This window comes from Narcine bancroftii, chromosome 1, assembly GCF_036971445.1.
Source record: "Narcine bancroftii isolate sNarBan1 chromosome 1, sNarBan1.hap1, whole genome shotgun sequence".
Taxonomy (NCBI): domain Eukaryota; kingdom Metazoa; phylum Chordata; class Chondrichthyes; order Torpediniformes; family Narcinidae; genus Narcine; species Narcine bancroftii.
The window spans coordinates 160,559,413-160,581,334 of NC_091469.1; the positions used below are offsets into that span (position 1 = coordinate 160,559,413).

At 44.2% G+C, this 21,922-nt stretch overlaps 1 protein-coding gene across 5 annotated transcripts in view; it reads right to left on the bottom strand.

The window, feature by feature from the left end:
* Nucleotides 1-1,604: 1,604 nt before the first annotated feature.
* Nucleotides 1,605-21,922, bottom strand: part of LOC138735593 (uncharacterized protein C5orf34 homolog) — a 145,185-nt gene continuing 124,867 nt past the window's right edge. For all 5 annotated transcript variants that reach the window (XM_069883650.1, XM_069883631.1, XM_069883620.1 and 2 more), the window contains 3 exons: nt 17,440-17,543; nt 6,555-6,635; nt 1,605-2,089 (listed from right to left, as the gene is read on the bottom strand). In XM_069883650.1, coding sequence (XP_069739751.1) covers nt 1,806-2,089; nt 6,555-6,635; nt 17,440-17,543 — 469 coding nt within the window. In that variant the 3' untranslated portion in view covers nt 1,605-1,805. The remainder of the gene's footprint in view (nt 2,090-6,554; nt 6,636-17,439; nt 17,544-21,922) is intronic.

The window sequence follows — 21,922 nt, forward strand, 5'->3', positions numbered from 1 at the left end:
CCCTCTGTTTTAAATGGGTCCCTTCTCATTCTAAGACTGTGCCGTCTTGTCCTGGATTCACCCACCAAGGGAAACATCTTATTCCCATCTACTCTGTCCAATCCTTTCAGCACTCAGAATGTTTCTATGAGACGCCCTCTCCTTCTTCTAGACTCCAAAGAATAGAGCCCGAGAGCCACTAAATGTTCCTCATACGTTAGCCCTTGCTTTCCCGGAATCACCCTGGTAAATCCTCTCTGTACTCTCTACAACATCATTACATCCCATTTAAAGGGCCCAAAACTGCACACAGTTACTCCAAATGGTGTCTCCCCAGTACCCCATGGAGCCTCATCAACACCTCTTTACTCTGATACACTATTCCCCTTGAAATTAAGGCCAACATAGCATTCACTTTCTTTACTGGCGATCCAACCTGGTGGGTAACCTTTAGGTTATCCTGCACGAGGACCCCCGAGTCCCTTTGCACTTCCGAATTTTGAAATTTCCCCCATCTAAATAATAAACTGCCTGTTTATTTCCTCTTCCAAAATGTCCAACCGTACATTTTTCAACATTGGATCTCATCGGCCGTTTGTTTGCTCCTCTCCCAAACTGTCCAAACCTTTCAGTTTCTTCAACACTTCCTACTCCACCACCCATCTTGATGTCATCTGCAAACTTGGCCACAAAACCATTCAATCCATAATCTAAATCATCAATATACATTGTGAAAAGAAGCAGTCCCAACACCGACCCCTGCAGAACATCTTGATGAAGTGGATGATGGCTGCAATAAAGATGGTAAACAAAGTTGGGGCAATCTGTTTTACTCCAGATTTCACTTGAAAAGCCTCACTGCTACTGCTTTTGACCATGACCGATGACTGTGGCAAACATGCCATTGTGGAGGAGTTTCAGGAATCAAATGTACTTTTCAGAACATGCATGTTGGATAGGTCATCCCATAGGAGATGGTCCAGGCATGTCAGTGAGACTAGCTAAATAATAGTTTGGCACAATCTAGAAGAACCAAATGGCCTGTTTCCTGTTATGTAATGTTCAATGATTGGAAGTGAAGGTTGATGACAGCAAAGGCCAGACAGGATTGCCAGTGCTGGAGAATCTGCAGGTCAGGAAGGCTCAGGCCCGAAACCACCCTTTACCCCCTGTGGATGTTGCGTGACCTGCCAAGTTTCTCCAGCACTCGACCCTGGCATCTACAGATTTTCTGGTTTAATTGCCCTTGACATGTCTACTTCTTGATGGAATGGCTACGCCCCGTGGTCTTATACCCATGACTGGTCTAATTCTGTACAAAATGAACAGAGAAAAGTCTAGTGGAGACATCAGGGATATTTCTTTTTACCCAGAGAGTGGTGGGTGCCTGGAATGTATTGCCGGGGTGGTGGTGGAGGCTGGAACAATAGGGGCATTTAAGAGACTCCGAGACAGGCACATGAAAGTAAAATGTTGCAAGGTAGGGAGGGTTTAGTATATTTTGTTGGTAGGAATATATAGGTCAGCACAACATTGAATGTTATATAGTCTAGATGCAAGAGTCTCCCAAACATGGGAGTGGATTTCATGCCTGGTGTTTTTCAACGTCTCAGAAGATCAGAAACTTTGTAACATGAAGGCAATTTACTCACTCGAAGAACTATAATATTGGATACTACAACGTAGGTTCCACTCTGTATAAAATGCAGTAATAGCACTTGTAAAATGTCCAATGCATGTTTGCTGATACAGGTAAAGGGACACAGTCCGACACTGCTACTTACAAACCGTGATTGGATATTCATCTTTTTCAGTTGTTGGGAATATTATCCATGCTGAGGATAGCTTTGGGAGCTGGGGGAATGTTCTTCATCGTGGCAGTGGATGCCCAGTGCCTCGTGAAGTTTCATCTCGTCCTGCCTGAGCTGCGTAGAGTCCACCTGGTCATAGATGGTCGCCAGCGACCACACGGGAGACAGATACCAGGAGGCGATGGCTCCATCTTTGCCGACCAGCAGCATCATGAAGTGCTCCTCGGTGACCTGGAAGTGCTTGCGCAAGGCATTCACCGCCGACGAGGAAAGCTTCTCCCTCTGTGCCCGGGACCTCCCTGTGTGAGATAAATCGAAGTGTCACATGACAAGGAAACGGGTGCTTTGGCCTGACTTATCCGTGCCCACCGAGGAGTCTACCTAAGCTGGTCCCATTGGCCTGCGTTCAGCCCCCGGCTCTCAACACCCTTCCTTCCCATGTACCTGTCAAGTTATCTCTTAAACGTTGCAAATGTTGCCTTTAAGTGAAAACACAGAAGTCTGCAGACGCTGGGATTGTGGTTAAAAACACAGCAAAATGCTGGAGGAACTCAGCCAACCTTTCAGCGTTCATAGGTAACAAAGATATATCGCCGATGTTTCGGGCCTGAGCCCTTCTTCAAGGAATGAGCAAAAACAAATAGAGAATAGAGACAGTACTGGCTGGGGGAAGAGTCCAGACTTGCCCTATACCAGTCATTCTCAACGGGAGCCATATGGACCCTCCAGGAGGCCACAGCACATTTGGGGAGGTGGGGGTTGCCACAATCTGAAATCATTAAATATTTCTTGTGCCATCAGTGGGAGAGAAGTTCAGAAGAAACCAACTAAGCTTGACCATGGGGAGCCCATGGGGAAGAGTCCCAAGGGGGCCATAGCCAAAAACAAGGTTGAGAATGGCTGCTCCATACAATAAAATAATGCTGCCTTTGGTCTGGAAAAACCTCCTCATTATTCAGGGAGGCGCAGTAGCATGGACACTTTCTAAGGAGGTGGATGAGGGCATGGCTACCAGCCACCATCTTGATGACATTTTACAGGAACAATTGAGGAAGGAGGAAATCAGGAGAACACAGCCCAGTCCTCATCGAGGGCTCAGTAGTGGAGAGGGTCAGGAACTTCAAATTCCTGGGTGTCAACATCTCCGGGGATCTGACCTTCAGCCTCCATGTCGATGCAATCACAAAGAAGGCGCACCAGCGAGGAGTCTGAGACAGTTCGGTACGTCACTGAAGACTCTTGTAAACTTCTACAGATGTGCTGTGGAGAGCATTCTGGCTGCTGGCATCACTGCCCGGTGTGGAGGCGCCAACTCTCAGGACAGGAATAAACGCCAGAGGGTTGTTAACTTGGCCTGCGACATCACAGGCACCAGACTTCATTCCATCGAGGACATTGATATGAGGAGGTATCTTAAAAAAGCAGCCCCTATCCTCAAAGACTCCCACCACCCAGGCCATGCCCTCTTCACTCTGCTATCATTGGGTAAAGGTACAGGAGCCTGAAGACAAGCACTCAGCGGTACAAAGACAGCTTCTTCCCCTCCGCCATCAGATTCCTGAATGATCAAGCAATTTTATGAATCATTAACATGGCCTAACTTTGAATTTTTGTGCACTCTTTGTATTTATTGTTGAAAAGTGGTTTATATAAATATAAATGTTTGCCCTGTGATGCTGCCGCAAAACAACGAATTTCATGACTGGCTCGTGTCAATAAATTCTGATTCTGAGAGTGACCCATCCGGCTGAATCATTCTGTAGAACAGTAGCTGTAAAACATCAATACAGAGGATCATCAAAACGGCCGAGAAGAACACCGGGGTCTCCCTTTCTTCTACTGATGGCATTTACCAAGAGTGATGCTTAAATAGGGCTCAGAGAATTTTTAAAAACCCTTTCCATCCAGTACTCAGAATCTTTGATCCACGACCATCAGGAAGGAGGTACATGGAACATCAAAATCAGAACCGTCAGGCTGGAAAATAGCTTCTTATCACAGGCTCCGAGATTGATGAACAGTATCCCAGAACTGGGTAAATCACTCCAAAATAATTATTTATATTTATTCTAAATGATCTTTATGTAGATAGGGTGGTGAAGAAGGCTTTTGGTGTGCTGGCCTTTATAAATCAAAGCATAGAATGTAGGAGCTGGGAGGTGATGTTGAGACTGTTTAAGGCCTTGGTGAGGCCAAGCTTGAAGTATTCTGTGCAGTTCTGGTCTCCAAATTATAGGAAGGATGTCAATAAGATAGAGAGGGTGCAGAGAAGATTTACTAAAATGTTGCCGGGATTGCAGTAACTAGAATATGGAGAAAGATTGAGTAACATAACATAACATAACAATTACAGCACAGAAACAGGCCATTAGGCCCTTCTAGTCCGCACCGAACCAAACACCCCTTTCTAGTCCCACCTCCCTGCACAATGCCCATAACCCTCCATCTTCTTCTCATCCATATACCTGTCCAACCTTTTCTTAAATAATACAATTGACTCCGCCGCCACTATTTCTCCCGGAAGATCATTCCACACAGCTACCACTCTCTGAGTAAAGAAGTTCCCCCTCATGTTACCTCTAAACCTCTGCCCCTTAATTCTTAACTCATGTCCTCTTGTTTTAAACTTTCCTCCTCTTAACGGAAATAGTCTATCCACATCCATTCTGTCTATCCCTTTCATAATCTTAAATACTTCTATCAAATCCCCTCTCAACCTTCTACGCTCCAAAGAATAAAGACCCAATCTGTCCAATCTCTCCCCATACTCCAGATGCTTAAACCCAGGCAACATTCTGGTAAACCTTCTCTGCACTCTCTCCACTCTGTTTATATCCTTCCTATAATTAGGCGACCAGAACTGCACACAGAACTCCAAATTAGGCCGCACCAACGTCTTATACAGTCTCAACATCACCTCCCAACTCCTAGATTCCATGCAATGATTGATAAAGGCCAGCATACTAAAAGCCTTCTTCACCACCCTATTCACGTGAGTTTCTACCTTCAGGGAACGATGTACTGTCACTCCTAAATCTTTCTGCTCTTCTGTATTCATCAATGCTCTCCCATTTACCACGTATGTCCTATTCTGATTCTTCTTACCAAAATGAAGCACCTCACACTTATCAGCATTAAATTCCATCTGCCATTTTTCAGCCCACTTTTCTAAGCAGCCCAAATCCCTCTGCAATCCTTGAAAACCTTCTTCATTATCCACTATTCCACCTATCTTAGTATCGTCTGCATATTTACTAATCCAATTCACCACCCCATCATCTAGATCATTAATGTATAGACTGGGTCTTTATTCATTGGAGCGTAGAAGGTTGAGGGGGGATTTGATAGAGGTATTTAAAATTATGAGGGGATGGATAGAGTAGATGTGAATAGGCTCTTCCCCTTGAGGATAGATGAGATTGGAACGAGGGGTCATAAGTTAAGGGTTAGGGGGCAGACTAGCAGGGCTGATATGGCCTGTTTCCGAACTGTAATGTTATATGGTTATATACGTGATACTTATGTACCCGGAGGGTCTGTACTGTGCTGTCAATTTGTGTTGTGTACTGTGTATTGTTATGTGTACACATAGTGATCTGGGTTGTATGTATAGTCAGATGATAGTAACCTCGATCTCAGCACTCTTTGTACTATGTATGGGTTGACTAGCTGACAATCTCAAATAAGAAATGCGAGCAAAGTTAACCGAATCTAATCTGGAAATCCAGGGAGATGCTGCGTTGCAATGCTGGTGCTTTTGTAGGACGCGCACAAGGCCAGGGAGAGAGGGGAGCAGACAGAGCTCGGACAGCTATGGAGTTGTGACTGTGGCTGGAAGAAGAGCTCAGGCCCAAAATGTCGGTTGTTACCTTTACCTCCAGTGGGCGCTGCGAGACTGGCTGAGCTCCTCCAGCGTTGCTGTGTCTTAACTGGATTCGCTGTAACTTTAATTTATGATTTTAAATTTGATTTGCCCGGTACATTATTATTAACGCTAACATTGCGGTTAAAAGCCACCTTTGCAGGTTGAGTCAGTAGGACTAAGATATAAAAGATGAGGCTTTGCAAGGTATTTATTGGTCATTCCTTGTTTAGAGTGAGCAGGTTTCAGCCCATATCTAAGGAAGAATGTACTGGCGGTGGAGAGGGTTCAGAGGTTTACGAGAATGATCTGGGCATGAGAGGGTTAATGTATGCCCAGCCCTTGATGGCTATGAATTTTGATTCACTGGATTTTAGAGAATGAGAGGGAAATCTCATCATAGCTTATTGAATATTGAAAGGGCCGGATAGACTGGATGTGGAGAAGATGCTTCCCGCAGTGGGAGAGTCTCGGACCGGAGGGCCCAGCCTCAGAGTAAAAGAACCTCCCCTTCGAAAAGAGGAGGAACTTCTTCAGCCACAAGGTGGTGAATCTGTGAAATTTGTTGCCCCAGACAGCTGTGGAGGCCAGGTCACTGGGGTAGCTTTAAAGTGGAGATTGATAGGTTCTTGGTTAATGGAGGGGGGGTGTTAAAGGTAACGGAGAATGAGGAAACTACATTCGGCTATGGCGGAGCAGACTGGATGGCTGAATGGTTTAATCCTGCTCGCGTATGCTATTGTCATAATTAACCTTTTTTTAGTGGATCCAAAATGGCATTGGAACGCGAAGGCTTCTTGTGGGCTGTGCTTTTCACGTGACAAAAGCATTTCAATTCCAAACTGCGAGCCCTGGTCGGTCAATCCAGTGGACTTGATGCAGGACCCAACAAACGTCCTTACCGTTTGCAGGAAACAAGTCCAGAGATCCTGAGGCTTCCTCTCCCGAACCCATCAGCTTCAACACGGCAAAATGGCGAATCCCTGAACAAGTGCACAATGTTAGTAAGTTAGCAACTTCTCACTCCCAAAACGAGGATGACGCCCGGTTGAGAGAACTTGGTTTCTTTCCCCTTGGAGCAACGGAGGGCGGGGAGGGGGGGGGGGGGGGGTGGTGGGTGGGCGACCTGACAGAGGTGTACAAGATGATGAGAGAGACTGAGCATGCGGACGGCCAGAGGCTTTTTCCTCGGGATTGAAATAGCGAACACCAGGGAGTGCAGTTTTAAGGTGCTTGGGAGTACGTTCAGGGAGGATGTAAGAGGCAAGTTCTTCACACAGAGGGGTGGGTGCATGGAATAAGCTGTCAATAGTGGTGGGGGAGGCAGCTACAATAGGGCCTTGTAAGAGACTATTAGATCGGTGCATGAGACTATTAGATCGGTGCATGGAACTGGGATATATGGAGGGATGTGCAACAGGAAATTCTAGCCATTGCTAGAGCAGGTTATTAGGTTGGCACAACACTGTGGGCTGAAGGGTCTGTGCTGTGTTGTTCTTCTATTTAGACATACAGCACGGTAACAGGCCCTTCCAGCCCATGAGCCTGTGCCGCCCAAATAACCTAAAACCCCTGTGCGTTTTGAAGGGTGGGAGGAAACTGGAGCACCCAGAAGAAACACATGCAGACTCCTTACAGACAAGATTGAAATCCAGGTGGCTGGCGCTGACCAGTAATAGTGTTGTGCTATGTTCTATAAGAGAAAACCAAAAAAAAAATCTGCACGTCATCAGTTAGAGTATTGAGCTCAGAAGGTGGGAGGCCACGTTGCAGTTGGGTAAGACGTTGGTGAGTTCCCGTTTTGGTGTGTGGTGTTCAGTTTTGGTCACCATTCTACAGGAAAGATACTGTCAAACTGGAAAGGGTACAGAGAAGATTTACAAGGACATTGCCAGGACTCGAGGGGAGGGAGAGGTGGAGCAGAACGGTGCTTTATCCCTTAGAGCATAGTAGAATGAGGGGTGATCTCACCAAGGAGGACAGAATGATGAGAGGAACAGAGTGGGTGAACACAGAGCCTTTTCCCAAGAGTAGGGGAATCAGTAACGAGAGGTTTAAGGTGAGGGGAGGGGGAGAGATTAAACAGGAACCTGGGGGGTAACTTTTTTTTAAGCACAGAGAGTGGTGGTTGCGTGGAACGGACTCCTGGAGGAGGTGATTGAGGCAGGTATATTAGCAATGTTCAAGAAACATTTTGACGGATACGTGGATGGGATTAGAGGGATGTGGGTCAAATGCATGCCAGTGAGATCAGTGTGGGTGGGACATTTTGGTCGGCATGACCGAGTTGGGCCGAAGGGCCTGTTTCCACACTGTGTGACTCTGAGGAAATCTGAAACAAAGACGAAAGCTGCTGGAAACACTCAGAGGTTCAATAGAAAATATCATCTGTTTAAGGTGAGTGGAGGAGATGTCAGAGGTAAGCTGTTCTTTTTATACACACAGAGATTTGTGGGGGCCTGGAATGCATTGCCAGGGGTGGTGGTGGAGGCTGGTACAATAAGGACATTTAAAAGACTCTTAGACAGGCACAAGGATGAAACCGAGTCAAGACAAAGAAGATGATTGGGACTGGAGGAGGGCCAGGGACGACCATCAATAACTCAGTAGTGGACAGAGTGGAATGCACCACGTTCCTCGGAGTGACCTATTCTGGGCATACAACATCTACTTACGTATCAGGAAAGCACCACAAAGACTGTACTTCTTTAAACGGAGAGGCATGTCAACCTTCTACAGGAGCTCTGCCGGCTGCATCACAGTGTGGGCACGCTTGCCGCAGAGCATCAGATTGGAAGTCAATCCACAGGGCCACTGAGGCGGAAGAGGGGGCCACAGTGGTCTCCCGCCATCGATGTTATCTGCCGGGATCGTTATTTAAAGAGAGCTTGCAAACTTGAGGAGGACCCCTACCCACCCCACACACAGCAACTTCCAGCTGCTCCCGTCGGGGGAAGAGGTACAGGAGGATCAGAGCCAGCGCCACCAGGCTGGGGAACAGCTTCTTCCCATGAGCAGCGAGGACACTGAATGGCTGTAAAACTGCATCCCTGTGACTCGACTATTTCAATATATGTAGTGAGTATACGTATCGTTTGTCTGTATGTTATGTCTGTACGTGTGTTCTGCACCCTGGACCAGAGAACACTTTGGTTACGTCGGGTCGCACTGGTACAATCAGATGGCAAATAAACTTGAACTTGAATTAGCACAACAGAGACCCAAATTGGTGTGGGAACTTGGCAGGTCAGGCAGCATCTGAGCACCGGTCCCAAAACACTGACGGACCCACGGCCTCCACAGACCCAGCGACCTCATCAAGAGGGATCTGGCCCCAAACATCAGCCACTCGGCCCGCCGAGTCCCTCCCCCAGACTGTTGCTCCAGCATTTTGTTCCATTGCCTGTGAGACGCACGAGAGACCGCAGGTACTGGAACCTGCAGCTTAAAACTTGGAGCATAGAACACCACAGCTCAGTACAGGCCCTTCGGCCCTCAATGTTGTGCTGACCCATATATTCCTTAAAAAAATACTAAATCCTCCCTACCCCGTAACCCTCTGATTTTCTTCCATCCTTGTGCCATGGATGTTCCATCCATTTAAGAGTCTCTTAAATGCCCTTCATGTTTCAGCCTCCACCACCATCCCTGGCAAGGCATTCCAGGCCCCCACAACTCTCTGAGTGAAAAAAACCTACCCCTAATATCTCCCCTCCCTTCACATTGTCCTCTGGTGTTTGCTGATCCTGCCCTGGGAAACAGGCACTGGCCACCCACCCTACTCATGCCTCTCATCATCTTGTAGACTTCTATAAAGTCTCCTCTCATCCTTCTACAGTCCAAAGAGAAAAGTCCAAGCTCTGCTATCCTTGCCTCATTTTCCTATCCAGGCAACATCTTGGTCAATCTCCTCTGCACCCTCTCCACAGCTTCCACATCCTTCCTGCAATGAGGTGACCGGAACTGAACACAATTCTCCAAGTGTGGTCTCACCAGAGATTTGTAGAGTTGCAGCGTGACTCCTGAACTCAATCCCAATTCATTGGTTTCCACCCCTCCCCACCATCGAGAACCTCTACGGGGAAGGCTGCCGTCGGAGAGCAGCAGCAATCATCAATGACCCACACCACCCAGCACACGCTCTGTTCTCGCTGCTGCCATCAGGGAAGAGGTTTACATTTCTTTATCCGTTTACATGTGTACCCTGTGGACAGATTTTTTTTTCGCACTACCAATAAGTGGTGATTCTGCCGCGATCGCAGGAGAAAGAATCTCAGGGTTGTATGTGATGTCACATATGTACCCCGACAATAAACCTGAAATCCGGTTATATACCTTTACCTCCTGTGGGCGCTGTTGAGTTCCAGCATTTATGTGTCTTCATTGCAGTCCTTGGAGAACTGGGGCAAAACTCAGAAATGCTGCAGGAACCCAGAAGCCCCCACAGAGAGTGATCAGCAGTTGGTCTATTGTTTTTGCACAATGTTTTTTCTGTTCTGTGTTGGTTTGTACTATGGAATGTGGATCCCATCTTAACCCCTGTCAACATCCCAATACAGCAATGTCAATTAAGGGGTCCCCAAAGTGGTCGATATTGACCCCCAGGGGTTGATGAGACCATTCAGGGGGTTGATAAATGGCATGGGGTTGAAAGGGGGGAGGGTCAATAATCCGGGAGGGGGGCGATTTAAAATAGAGCCTCCCCCACACACCCCCCCAATCCAGCACAGCCGCCACCAACACCCCCCGATCAGCACAGCCACCGCCACCCCCTCCCCACCAGCATGGGAAGGTGGGACAGGAGGGGGATTACCAGCCATGAACCTTTGTTCGCCACTGTCACGCTTACCCCTCATCGCGCATGCGCCAGCCTGCTGCGGACCTCGCGATACTGCATTTAACAGGTAAGTGTCTTTCCTGCCCCTTGATTTCTTCTCCATTTTGGGGTGTAGGACCCAAATGGAGGACAAATTTATATCTGGATCGAGGTGGTGCCGGACGGAGGACAGAGGGCTCTAAAACTGAATGTCTGGGCACCCTACCCAGCATCCCCCCCCCCCCCCGTCCAACACCCCCTCCATCCAGCCCCACCCCCCCCCTTCAATCCAGTGCCAGCATTCCATGCCTGGGGGTTGATGAGGGACCACGTGGGGTCTGAAGGGGTCGACGGTCTAAAAGGTTTGGGGAACGCCTGATGTAAATTAAAGAATGTTAGTGTGGTCTGTGCTGCTGTACCTCAATGAACAGGAAACCAAACCCCCTGCCTGAATTTTAGGGAGATGTGGCAGATTTAAGTAAAATTTCCAACAGTTGTCCAGGCACCAAGATGGTTGGGCGGTGCAGTCGGTGTGATATTATTACAGCGTCAACAACCCGGGTTTGAATCCCGCGATGCCGGTAAGGAGTTTGTACATTCTCCCCGTGCCTGCGTGGGTTTTCCCCAGGGGCTGCGGTTTCCTCCCACCGTTCAAATCATGGAGGATTAGTAGGTTATAACTGTGCAACATGGGTTTCAATGGCTTCGCGGCTTCGACTGTGCGGTGAATAAAAAGGAATTTGGTTCTTTGAATTACGTCTGACAGAGATGTGAATCAGAGCCAGAGCGTTTGAAGAGGGGATGATCATCAAGGATGGATCTAGCCGGGGAGGAGTCACGTGATGGAGTAGTGGCCGGACGGTGAACTCCAGCCCTCTCCAGAAAAGTCAGGAAAAACAAGAGAAAATACAAAGGCACAGAAATACAAGTTAAAGAAAAGTGAGTATAAAGGTGGAAAGAAGATGGAGACAAAAGGAGAAAAATCAAAATCAACGGAAAGAAGAGAGGAAGAGAAGACAACGGAGGAAAAAGGTGAAGGCCTTACCTGTCCGAAGAGGCCCGCTGTGGAGAGAGGGCCCCACTACCTCAGGTCGGTAGAAAAAGAACTACAACAATGGCTCACAGAGCCGAGTAAAAGTGCGCAACCGCGCATGCGCGACTCCTCGCGCATGCGCGATGCGCATGAAAAAAAACACACCGACGGGAGGGGGGACCAGCAGGGGAGTCGATCTCCACAGCCGGCAACGACAGCTGCAGAACACCTGCAGCAAGAAGAGACCACAGAAGACAATGGAAACAAGAAAGAAGAGGAGGAAAGGGCATCAAAGAAACAACAGATGGCCAACCCAGAGAAAGAAGAAGAGGAAGAATACAGTGAAATAGATAAAGGGAAAGGCAAGGTAAAGGATATACTTGCTCTTGTTAGAGGATACATGGAGTCATTTAAAGAATGGCAAACACAGGAATTCAATGATTTAAGAAAAAGAATAAACAACACAGAAAAGAAAATAAATAAAATGGATATGACCTTAACAGAAATGGGGAAAAAAATGGACAAGATGGAAGAACGGGCAGTAGCAGCAGAAATGGAGGTAGAAGACTTAAAAAAGAAATTGGAGGAATCTAATAAAAAAACTAAAGAGACACAAGAATTACTAGCCCAAAAAATAGATATAATGGAAAATTATAACAGAAGAAATAACATAAAGATAGTGGGCCTTAGGGAAGATGAAGAAGGCAAGAATATGAGGGAGTTTATAAAAGAATGGATCCCTAAGGCCCTAGGATGTCCAGAACTACAGCAAGAAATGGAAATAGAAAGGGCACATAGAGCATTGGCCCCTAAACCACAACCACAACAAAAACCAAGATCTATTGTAGTAAAATTCCTAAGATATACTACAAGAGAAAAGGTACTGGAGAAGACAATGGAAAAAGTAAGAGAGGGCAACAAACCACTGGAGTATAAAGGGCAAAAAATCTTCATTTATCCAGATATAAGCTTTGAACTCCTAAAGAAGAGAAAAGAGTTCAACACAGCAAAAGCGATTCTATGGAAGAAAGGATATAAATTTACACTGAAGCATCCTGTGGTATTGAAAATATTTATTCCAGGACAACAAAACAGACTGTTCTCGGATCCAGAAGAAGCACGAAAATTTGCAGAACAATTACAAAAATAGACTGAGGGATGAAGACGGGTAATGAGAGCAAAAATGATCACGATTGATATGTATGTGGGTAAAGACAAAAATAGACTGAGGGATGAAGACGGGTAATGAGGGTAAAAATGACCACGATTGATATGTATGCGGGTAAAGAGGTATAAGAGTGAATAGAGACAATGGGCATACGTGAAAGTATCTGTAATTAGAGGAAAACATAGATAGTATAGACAAGAATTAATAAGGGAAGGTAATGGAATAGAGAGAATAAGGAGGGAATTAAAAGAGTGACCTTTGTGACATATAAAAAGTGAAATCTTTTCTGGGGGGGGCTGGGTGGGGGAAAAGAGCGGTCACTGCAAAATCAGTTGCCTCTTGCGAGTGGATTCGCAAATCCAAATGGAGAGGGGAGATGTGGTTGTCCGACAAGGGATAAAGGACAACTCAGGAGGGGAAGGGGAGGTTGGGGATAAAGAAGATAGAAATAGGAGAATAAGGAAAATGTTGGATGTTGTAGGAATGTTGTCTGGTAAAGAGTTGAAAATAAGAAAACAGAAATAGAAAAGGAGGAAAGGTAATGATGGAAAAACGGAAAGAGAAGATAAACAAAATATAAAATGGCTACGCTGAACTATATGACTCTAAATATTAATGGAATACATAACCAAATTAAAAGGAAGAAACTACTAAATTTACTGAAAAAGGAAAAAATAGATATAGCATTTGTCCAAGAAACACACTTAACTGAATTGGAGCACAAGAAATTAAAGAGAGATTGGGTAGGGCATGTAACAGCAGCATCGTATAATTCAAAAGCAAGAGGAGTGGCTATATTAATTAGCAAAAATGTGCCATTTAAAATAGAAGAGGAAATAATAGATCCAGCAGGGAGATATGTTATGATAAAATGTCAGATATATTCGGAGCTTTGGAATCTACTTAATATATATTCACCTAACGAAGAAGATCAAAAGTTTATGCAAGATATCTTTTTGAAGGTAGCTAATACGCAAGGGAACATACTAATAGGAGGGGATTTCAATCTGAATTTGGATCCAAATATGGATAAAACGGGGAAAAAAATTAACAGGAAGAGCAAAGTAACCAAATTTATAATTAAATCAATGCAAGAAATGAAACTTGTGGACATATGGAGGAAACAAAACCCAAAAGAAAAGGAATACTCATACTACTCGACTAGACATAAAACATACTCAAGGATAGACCTATTCCTGTTATCAGCCCACATTCAAGGGAGAGTTAGGAAAACAGAATATAAAGCTAGACTATTATCGGACCATTCACCCCTGTTATTGGCAATAGAGCTAGAGGACATCCCTCCAAGAATGTATAGATGGAGATTAAACCCCATGCTACTTAAAAGACAGGATTTTAGAGAATTTATTGAAAAACAATTAAAAATGTACTTTGAAGTAAATACGGAATCAGTGGAAGATAAGTTTATACTATGGGACGCAATGAAAGCATTCATTAGAGGACAAATAATAAGTTATGCAACCAAGATGAAGAAGGACTATAATCAGGAAACAGAGCAGTTGGAAAGGGAAATAATAAACATAGAAAAAAAATTAGCAATAAAGGAAGATACAACCAAAAGAAGAGAATTGGCGGATAAAAAAATAAAATATGAAACATTACAAACATATAAGGTGGAGAAGAATATAATGAAGACAAAACAGAAATATTATGAACTAGGTGAAAAAACACACAAAATCTTAGCATGGCAGCTAAAGACAGAGCAAACTAAGAAAATGGTATTGGCAACAAGGAAAAAAGACAAACAAATTACATATAATCCAAAAGAAATTAAGGAAAACTTCAGAGAATTCTATGAACAATTATGCCGAACTGAAAACGAAGGGAAAGAAGGGAAAATAGATGAATTTTTGACTAAAATTGAACTACCAAAACTACAAATAGAGGAACAAAATAAATTAACAGAACCATTTGGAACAGTAGAAATACAAGAGATAATAAAAAATTTACCAAATAATAAGACACCAGGAGAGGATGGACTCCCAATAGAATTCTACAAAACATTTAAAGATCTAATAATACCGCCCCTCCTGGATGTAATCAACCAGATTGATGAGACACAAAACTTACCAGATTCATGTAAAACAGCAATAATTACAGTGATACTAAAACAAGGGAAAGATCCACTCTCACCAGCGTCATATAGACCAATATCTCTGCTAAACACAGATTATAAGATAATAGCTAAACTATTAGCGAACAGATTAGCAGAACAGGTACCGAAAATGGTTAATTTAGACCAAACTGGATTTATCAAAAAAAGACGCACAACAGACAATATTTGTAAATTTATTAACTTAATTCATGCAGTAGAAGGAAATAAAGCACCGGCAGTAGCAGTTGCTTTAGACGCAGAGAAGGCCTTCGACAGAGTAGAATGGAATTACTTGTTCAAAGTATTGCAAAAATTCAGTCTACCGGAGAAGTATATTAATTGGATTAAAGCATTATATGAGGGACCGTTAGCGAAAGTGACAGTAAATGGACATGTATCAAAGCAATTTAACTTAAGCAGGTCAACGCGGCAGGGATGCCCACTATCACCATTATTGTTTGCGCTAGCTATAGAACCACTAGCAGAATCGATAAGAATAGATAATAATATAAAAGGAATAAAAATAAAAGACAGGGAATATAAAATCAGTCTATTTGCGGATGATGTGATAGTGTACCTAACAGAACCAGAACTATCAATAAAAGAACTATATGAGAAATTGAAGGAATATGGAGAAGTGTCGGGATACAAGATAAACGTAAATAAAAGTGAAGCAATGCCTATGAATAACGCGGATTTCTCAAAATTTAAGGAGGAATCCCCATTCAGATGGCAAATGCAGGCAATAAGATACCTAGGTGTGCAAATAAACAAAAATCTAGGCCAATTATATAAACTCAATTACAATCCACTAATGAAAAAATTACAGGACGATTTAGAGCATTGGAAAGAGCTACCACTAACACTGATAGGAAGGATAAACTGTATTAAAATGAACATTTTTCCAAGGATACTATACTTATTTCAGGCATTGCCAATACAACTGACAGAAAAATTCTTCAAAGAGTTAAAGAAAATAATAAGGAGATTTTTATGGAGAGGGGGGAAACCGAGGATAGCACTAGATAAATTAACAGAATGGTATAAACAAGGAGGCTTACAATTGCCAAACTTCAAAAATTATTATAGAGCCGCACAATTAAGGTACCTGTCAGATTTCTATCAAACAAGGGAAAAACCAGACTGGGCGAGACTAGAATTAGATAAAATAGGGGAAAAGATACCTGAACACATATTATATAAATGGGACGAAAAATTGGTACAACATAGAACTTCTCCAGTATTACACCATCTCCTCAATATATGGAAGAAGATTCATGTAGAAAGAAATAAAATAAATTATCAAATACCAAAACTAATATTGACGCAAAATAAGCTACTCCCTTTTACAATAGACAACCTTTCCTTTCGAAAATGGGAAAAAAAAGGGATTAAAAGAATAGAAAATTGTTTTTCAGGAAGTAGATTCTTATCCTTTGAACAAATGAGAGATAAGTACAATATAACTGGAGATACAGCGCTGGCATATTACCAACTGAGATCCTACTTGAAAGATAAATTAGGAAGCAATTTGAGTTTACCAGAGGGAAGTAACCTTGAATATGTGATTACAGATACAATGTTAATCAAAAGATTTATAACAAATATGTATATCAAACTGCAAGAAAAGGAGAATGAGGAAACAAATGGTAAAACTAAACAAAAATGGGAACAAGATTTAAATATAAAGATAAAAAAGGAAACATGGGAGAAATTATGTTCTGGAACGATGAGAAATACAATAAATACGAGGCTGCGTATGATACAATATAATTGGTTACACAGACTATACATTACACCGCAAAAGTTAAATAAATGGGACCCAACAGTATCTGATAGATGTTTTCGATGTAAAAAAGAAAGGGGAACAACAATTCATGCAATCTGGACATGTGAGAGAGTAGAAAAATTTTGGGATGATCTCAATCAGATATTAAATAAAATAACAGAAAACAATATACCAAAGAATCCAGAGATCTTTCTCCTAAGTAACATAAAAAATAAAGAATTTGGAATTGACTTGGAAGATGCACAAAAAAGATTTGTCAAGATAGCCCTAGCCGTAGCAAAAAAATGTATTATGTCAACCTGGAAATTGGAAGATAATTTGAAAATACAACAATGGTATATAGAAATGAATAAATGTATTCCATTAGAAAAAATAACATATAGTTTAAGAAATAATATTGAAATATTCGAACAAGTATGGGAGCCTTACATTAAATACAATAGCGAAAACCTACCGGGAACAAACATTACCTAAGTTGATGGCAGGAGAAGAAAAGAAAAGAATGGACTCAGTAGAATTTCTGGTGTATTTTTGTTGAATGACAACATTGTCTGACTGAATTAATGCAACCTAGATTGTATACCTAAAATGGATGGGGGGGGGGGGGGGGGGTGGGGGGGTGGCTTGGGAGGAGGGAGGGGGGAGGGAGAAAAAGTCACTGTAAATGTGTGGAAAAGAAAAAGTGTATATCATGGCTATTGTGATTTATGGTGTGAAAAATAAAAAATTTAAAAAATAAAAAAAAAATAAAAAAAAATAAAAAAAAAGGATGGATCTAGCCCAGGACTGGCTGGGCGTGAAGTGGATGAGAAATCGGGTCGTGCTCCACATTGCTTGGATGAGTAAAAGTGCTGGAATAACTCACCCAAGTTACATTCCTGGCCGTTGAGAGCTAAGATCTGCTGCTGGAACGTCCATTCTTCTTCGTATGGAGTGGAAATGATCAGCAATCTTCGCTTGCCCTGTAATCTTAAGAGAGTAAAGGTGGATTTCACTTACAATAGAAGTGGTTAGCTCACCAGGAGACTGCAGAGCTAGGAATCAATACATTAATCTGGAACTGAAAACAAATCTCAGTCCTTAAATCCAGACTAAAATAACATTCGCTTCTCTGGTTTCTGCTTGTCCATTCTCTGTTCTTCCTCTTCCCCTTCCTTCTGTCTTCTTTCCTGAGCTCTCCACCCCCATCCTTCTCCGTTCCCTGAGCCATCCTTCCTCCCCCTGCTTGCCGATGTGCCCTGCCTACCTTATCCGCCTTTGGGGCCGTGCTCCACCCCCTGCCCTCACCCCCGCCTTTTGGTTTGGGCGCCTGCCTACAATTTGCTCCTACCTTGATGAAGAGCTCAGGCCTGAAACGTCATTTATATGGCATCATAAATACACTATGTGACCCACTGAGTTTTTCCAGCATCGTGTTTTCACCTGATGTGCATGAAGTCACCAGCTTGCTCTCCCTGGTGGAAAGGAGGTTGAGCAATGAGTCTGAATGGAGAAGGGGGAATAGTTCATCTCACGGCTCAGTGCCCAGATAGCATCCTCTCCCTCCACATCAGCAAGACCAAGGAGCTGGTCCTCGACTTCCAGGATGGTGGAGTTCCCTCCCCAGTCCGCACCAATGGCACTGAGGTGGAGATAGTCAACAGGGGAAAACATCTCCAGCGCCCTGACCTGCTCCAACAGTGCCGTTGATGCAATGACCAGGAAGGTGAGCCAGCACCTCTACTTCCTCAGAATGTGGCCCTCAACGACTCCTGCAAAGTCAACACTGTGCCGCAAGAGCTGCTCCGCCCAAGTCCACAAGAAGCTGCAGAGGATTGTGAGCACAGTTCAGACCATCGTTCCCCTTTACCAATTTCCAGCAGTTTTTGCATGTGCAACGCTGCCGCAAAACAACAACTTTGGTGACGTGCTCCTGACAATAAATCTGATTCTGACGAGGTCAGTATGTGTATTGGTTGCCTGTATGTGTTACGTCTGTACGCGTATCTTGCACTGTTCTGCACCAAGGACCAAGAGAACGTTGTTTCATCGGGTTGTACTGGTACAATCAGATGACAAATAAATTTGAACAAGAGAGTGGCAAGGACCAGGGTTCGAATTCCGCGCTGTCTGTAATGAGTTTGTATGTTCTCCCCGTGTCTGCGTGGGTTTTCCCCGGGTCTCCGGTTTCTTCCCACTGTTCAAAACATACTGGGGGTTATAGGTCAATTGGGTGTAATTGGACGGCAATTAATTCATGAGCCGAAAGAGCCTGTTTTCGTGCTGTATGTCTAAATTATAATTTTTTTAAAATTAAATAAATCTGAGCAAATGCCATCCTTGACACCAATATAAGTTGCGGGTCTGGTTCACCCATCCTAATGGCCTATTCATAGATTCTCTCAACCTGGAAAAAAATCTAAATTTAGAACACTTATGGATGACTTTAATGGGTAAGTGCATTGGAAGAACTGTACATGCAGTGATACAGTGGAGGAAGATTTCCTGGAATGTTCAAGGCATGGTTTCACTCAAAAGGGCTAAGTCTTAGACTGGGTGTGGTGCAGTGCAGTTAGTAATTATGCTGTACAGGGCCCCATGGGGATGAGTGACCACAGTATGGTGGACTGTGATGCTGTCAACAGGAGTGAAAGAAGGGTAACAACAATGAGGTTGGGATAGATTACTTATGCACCATTATGTCAACCTTCTACAGGAGCTCTATCGAGGGCATCCTGGCCGGCTGCGTCACAGTGGGGTACGGTGGCTGCAGAGAAATGGAACGGAGGTCAATCCACTAGATCATAAGAATGGCAGAGAGGATCACTGGGGTCTCCCTCCCCCCCATCGATGTGATCTACCAGGACCATTTTCTGAAGAGGGCACGCAAAATCATTGAGGCCTCCTCCCACCCTGCACACAGCATCTTCCAGCTACTCCGGTCAGGGGAAGAGATCCAGGAGGATCAGAGCCAGGACCACCAGGCTGAGGATCAGCTTCTTCCCACGGGTAGTGAGAACACTGAACGACCAAAGGAACTGCTCACACTGACCCTCCGAGTCCCAGGTTCACGAAGTAAAATCTATTTATTTATTTATTTGTATAGATAAATATTTGTCCTGCGTGTGTGTTACGTCTGGTTGTGTGTCTGCGTGTTTTGCATTGAGGACTGGAGAACGCTGTTTCATCGGGGTGGACTTGTACAATCGGATGAAAATAAACTTGAACTCAACTGTGACCAACAAGGGAATTCAGGGACTGCATCTTAACCAAATTGGGGGCAGGTAAATTGGCCAGGAGAGGCAGCAAACCAGAGAACTGGGGAAATTAGTTCAGAAGAGGAACGTCTAAAAGTACAGGAAGAAACTTGCAGGGAAGACTGCAAAAGCTCCTCTATTTATGTAAAGAGAAAGAGACCAATTAAAGCAAGCGCCCGTCCCTTGCAGGGAGAATGGGGACAAGGAAATGGCAGACCGATGGAAGAGATTCTTTGGCTCTATCCTCACTAAGAAAGATACACATAATATTTGGGGAGTACTGGAGTTCTGTGGGAGAAGAATTTGACAGAAATTGCTCTTGGTTGAATTGTGCTGGGTATAAACAGATGGTGTTAAAAGTCATTAGGTCCCTTGAGCCTGATAGTCTGCATCCCAGAGTGCTTAAGGAGGTAGCCCTGGAGATAGTGGGTTTTTTAAAAATAAACTTTAGAACATAGAACACTGCAGCACAGTACAGGCCCTTCGATGTTGTGCCAGCCCATATTGTCCTTAAAAAAAGTACTAAACCCTCCTTACCTTGTAACCCTCTATTTTTCTTCCATCCATGTGCCTGTCTCTTCTTTGGCTTGGCTTCGCGGACGAAGATTTATGGAGGGGGTAAATGTCTAATAGGCTCTTAAATGCCCCTAATGTTCCAGCCTCCACCACCATCCCTGGCAAGGCATTCCAGGCCCCCCACAACTCTCTACATAAAAAACTTACCCCTGACATCTCCCCTAAACTTACCTCCCTTCAGTTTGTACACATTTTCTGGTGTTTGCTATTCCTGCCCTGGAAAAGGCACTGGCTGTCCACCCTAGCTAGGCCTCTCATAATCTTGTAGACTTTGATTAAGTCTCCTCTCATCCTTCTACACTCTAAAGAGAAAAGCCCAAGCTCTGTAAACCTTAATTAATGAGACATGTTTTCCAAATGCCCCTAATGTTCCAACCTCCACCACTATCCATAGCAAGGCATTCCAGACACCCACAACTCCTTGTGTAAAAAAAACCTTGATGTCTTCCCTAAACGTCCCTCTTTTCACTTTATGCACATGTCCCCTGGCGTTTGCTATTCCTGCCCTGGGAAAAAGGTGCTGGTCGTCCACCCTATCTATGCCTCTCAGAATCTTGTAAGACTTCTGTTAAGTCTCCTCTCATCATTCTACTTTATTGACAATAAAACTCACCGCCAGCCAAGCCAAGTCCTGGTGCTTGTTGGGGAGTTCCAGCGATGAAGTATTCCGCCAGATGACCTGGATGGTCTGCTCCAAGAACCACCCCACAGTTGGAGTTTAGAAGAATGGAAGCTGATCTCATTGAGACGTATAAGACATCACCAAGGCAGGGTTGATTTTGAGATGTTTCCACTAGACCACAGAGCAGTAGAGCACAGCAACAGGCCCCTTTGGCCCATCTGTCTGTGTCGAATATGAAGGCCTAATCTAACTAAAGTCCTGCTGCTTGCATATGATCCATCTCCCTCCATCCCCTTCATATTCCTGCATCTATCTGGAAGCCTCAAACTTTACCATTGTACCTGCTTCCAGCACTAGCCCTGGCAGCCCATTCCAGGCACCCACCACTTGCCTCCCTTATGTCTCCTTAATGTCAAATCTTGCAGAATCTGACAGGTTGGATGCAGGGAAGATAGGGGCAGGCTATTTAGGACAGAGATGCAGAGGAGTTTCTTCAGCCAGACTGTGGTTAATTTGCTACCACAGGCGGTTGTGGAGGCCAGGCTATTGGGTGTATTTAAGGCGGTGATTGATAGGTTCTTGATTAGCCAGGGCATCAAAGGTTATGGGGAGAAGGCCGGGCAGTGGGGCTGTGTGAGAATGGAGCAGCTCACAATTTAATGGCGGGGCAAACTCAATGAGCTGAATGGCCTATTTCTGCTTCTCTGTCTTATGGAATGAGGAGAAATTCCTTCAGTCAGAGGGCTGTGCATCTTTGTAATTCCCTTTCCCAGACAGCTGTGGAGGGTTTGCTCATTCAACTGAGAAATTAATGGATTTCTGGATATGATGGGAATTTTGATGAAGGGTAGAGTTGAGATGGAGATCAGCCATGATCCTGATGACTGGCAAAGAAATCTGCAAGGGCCAGAGGG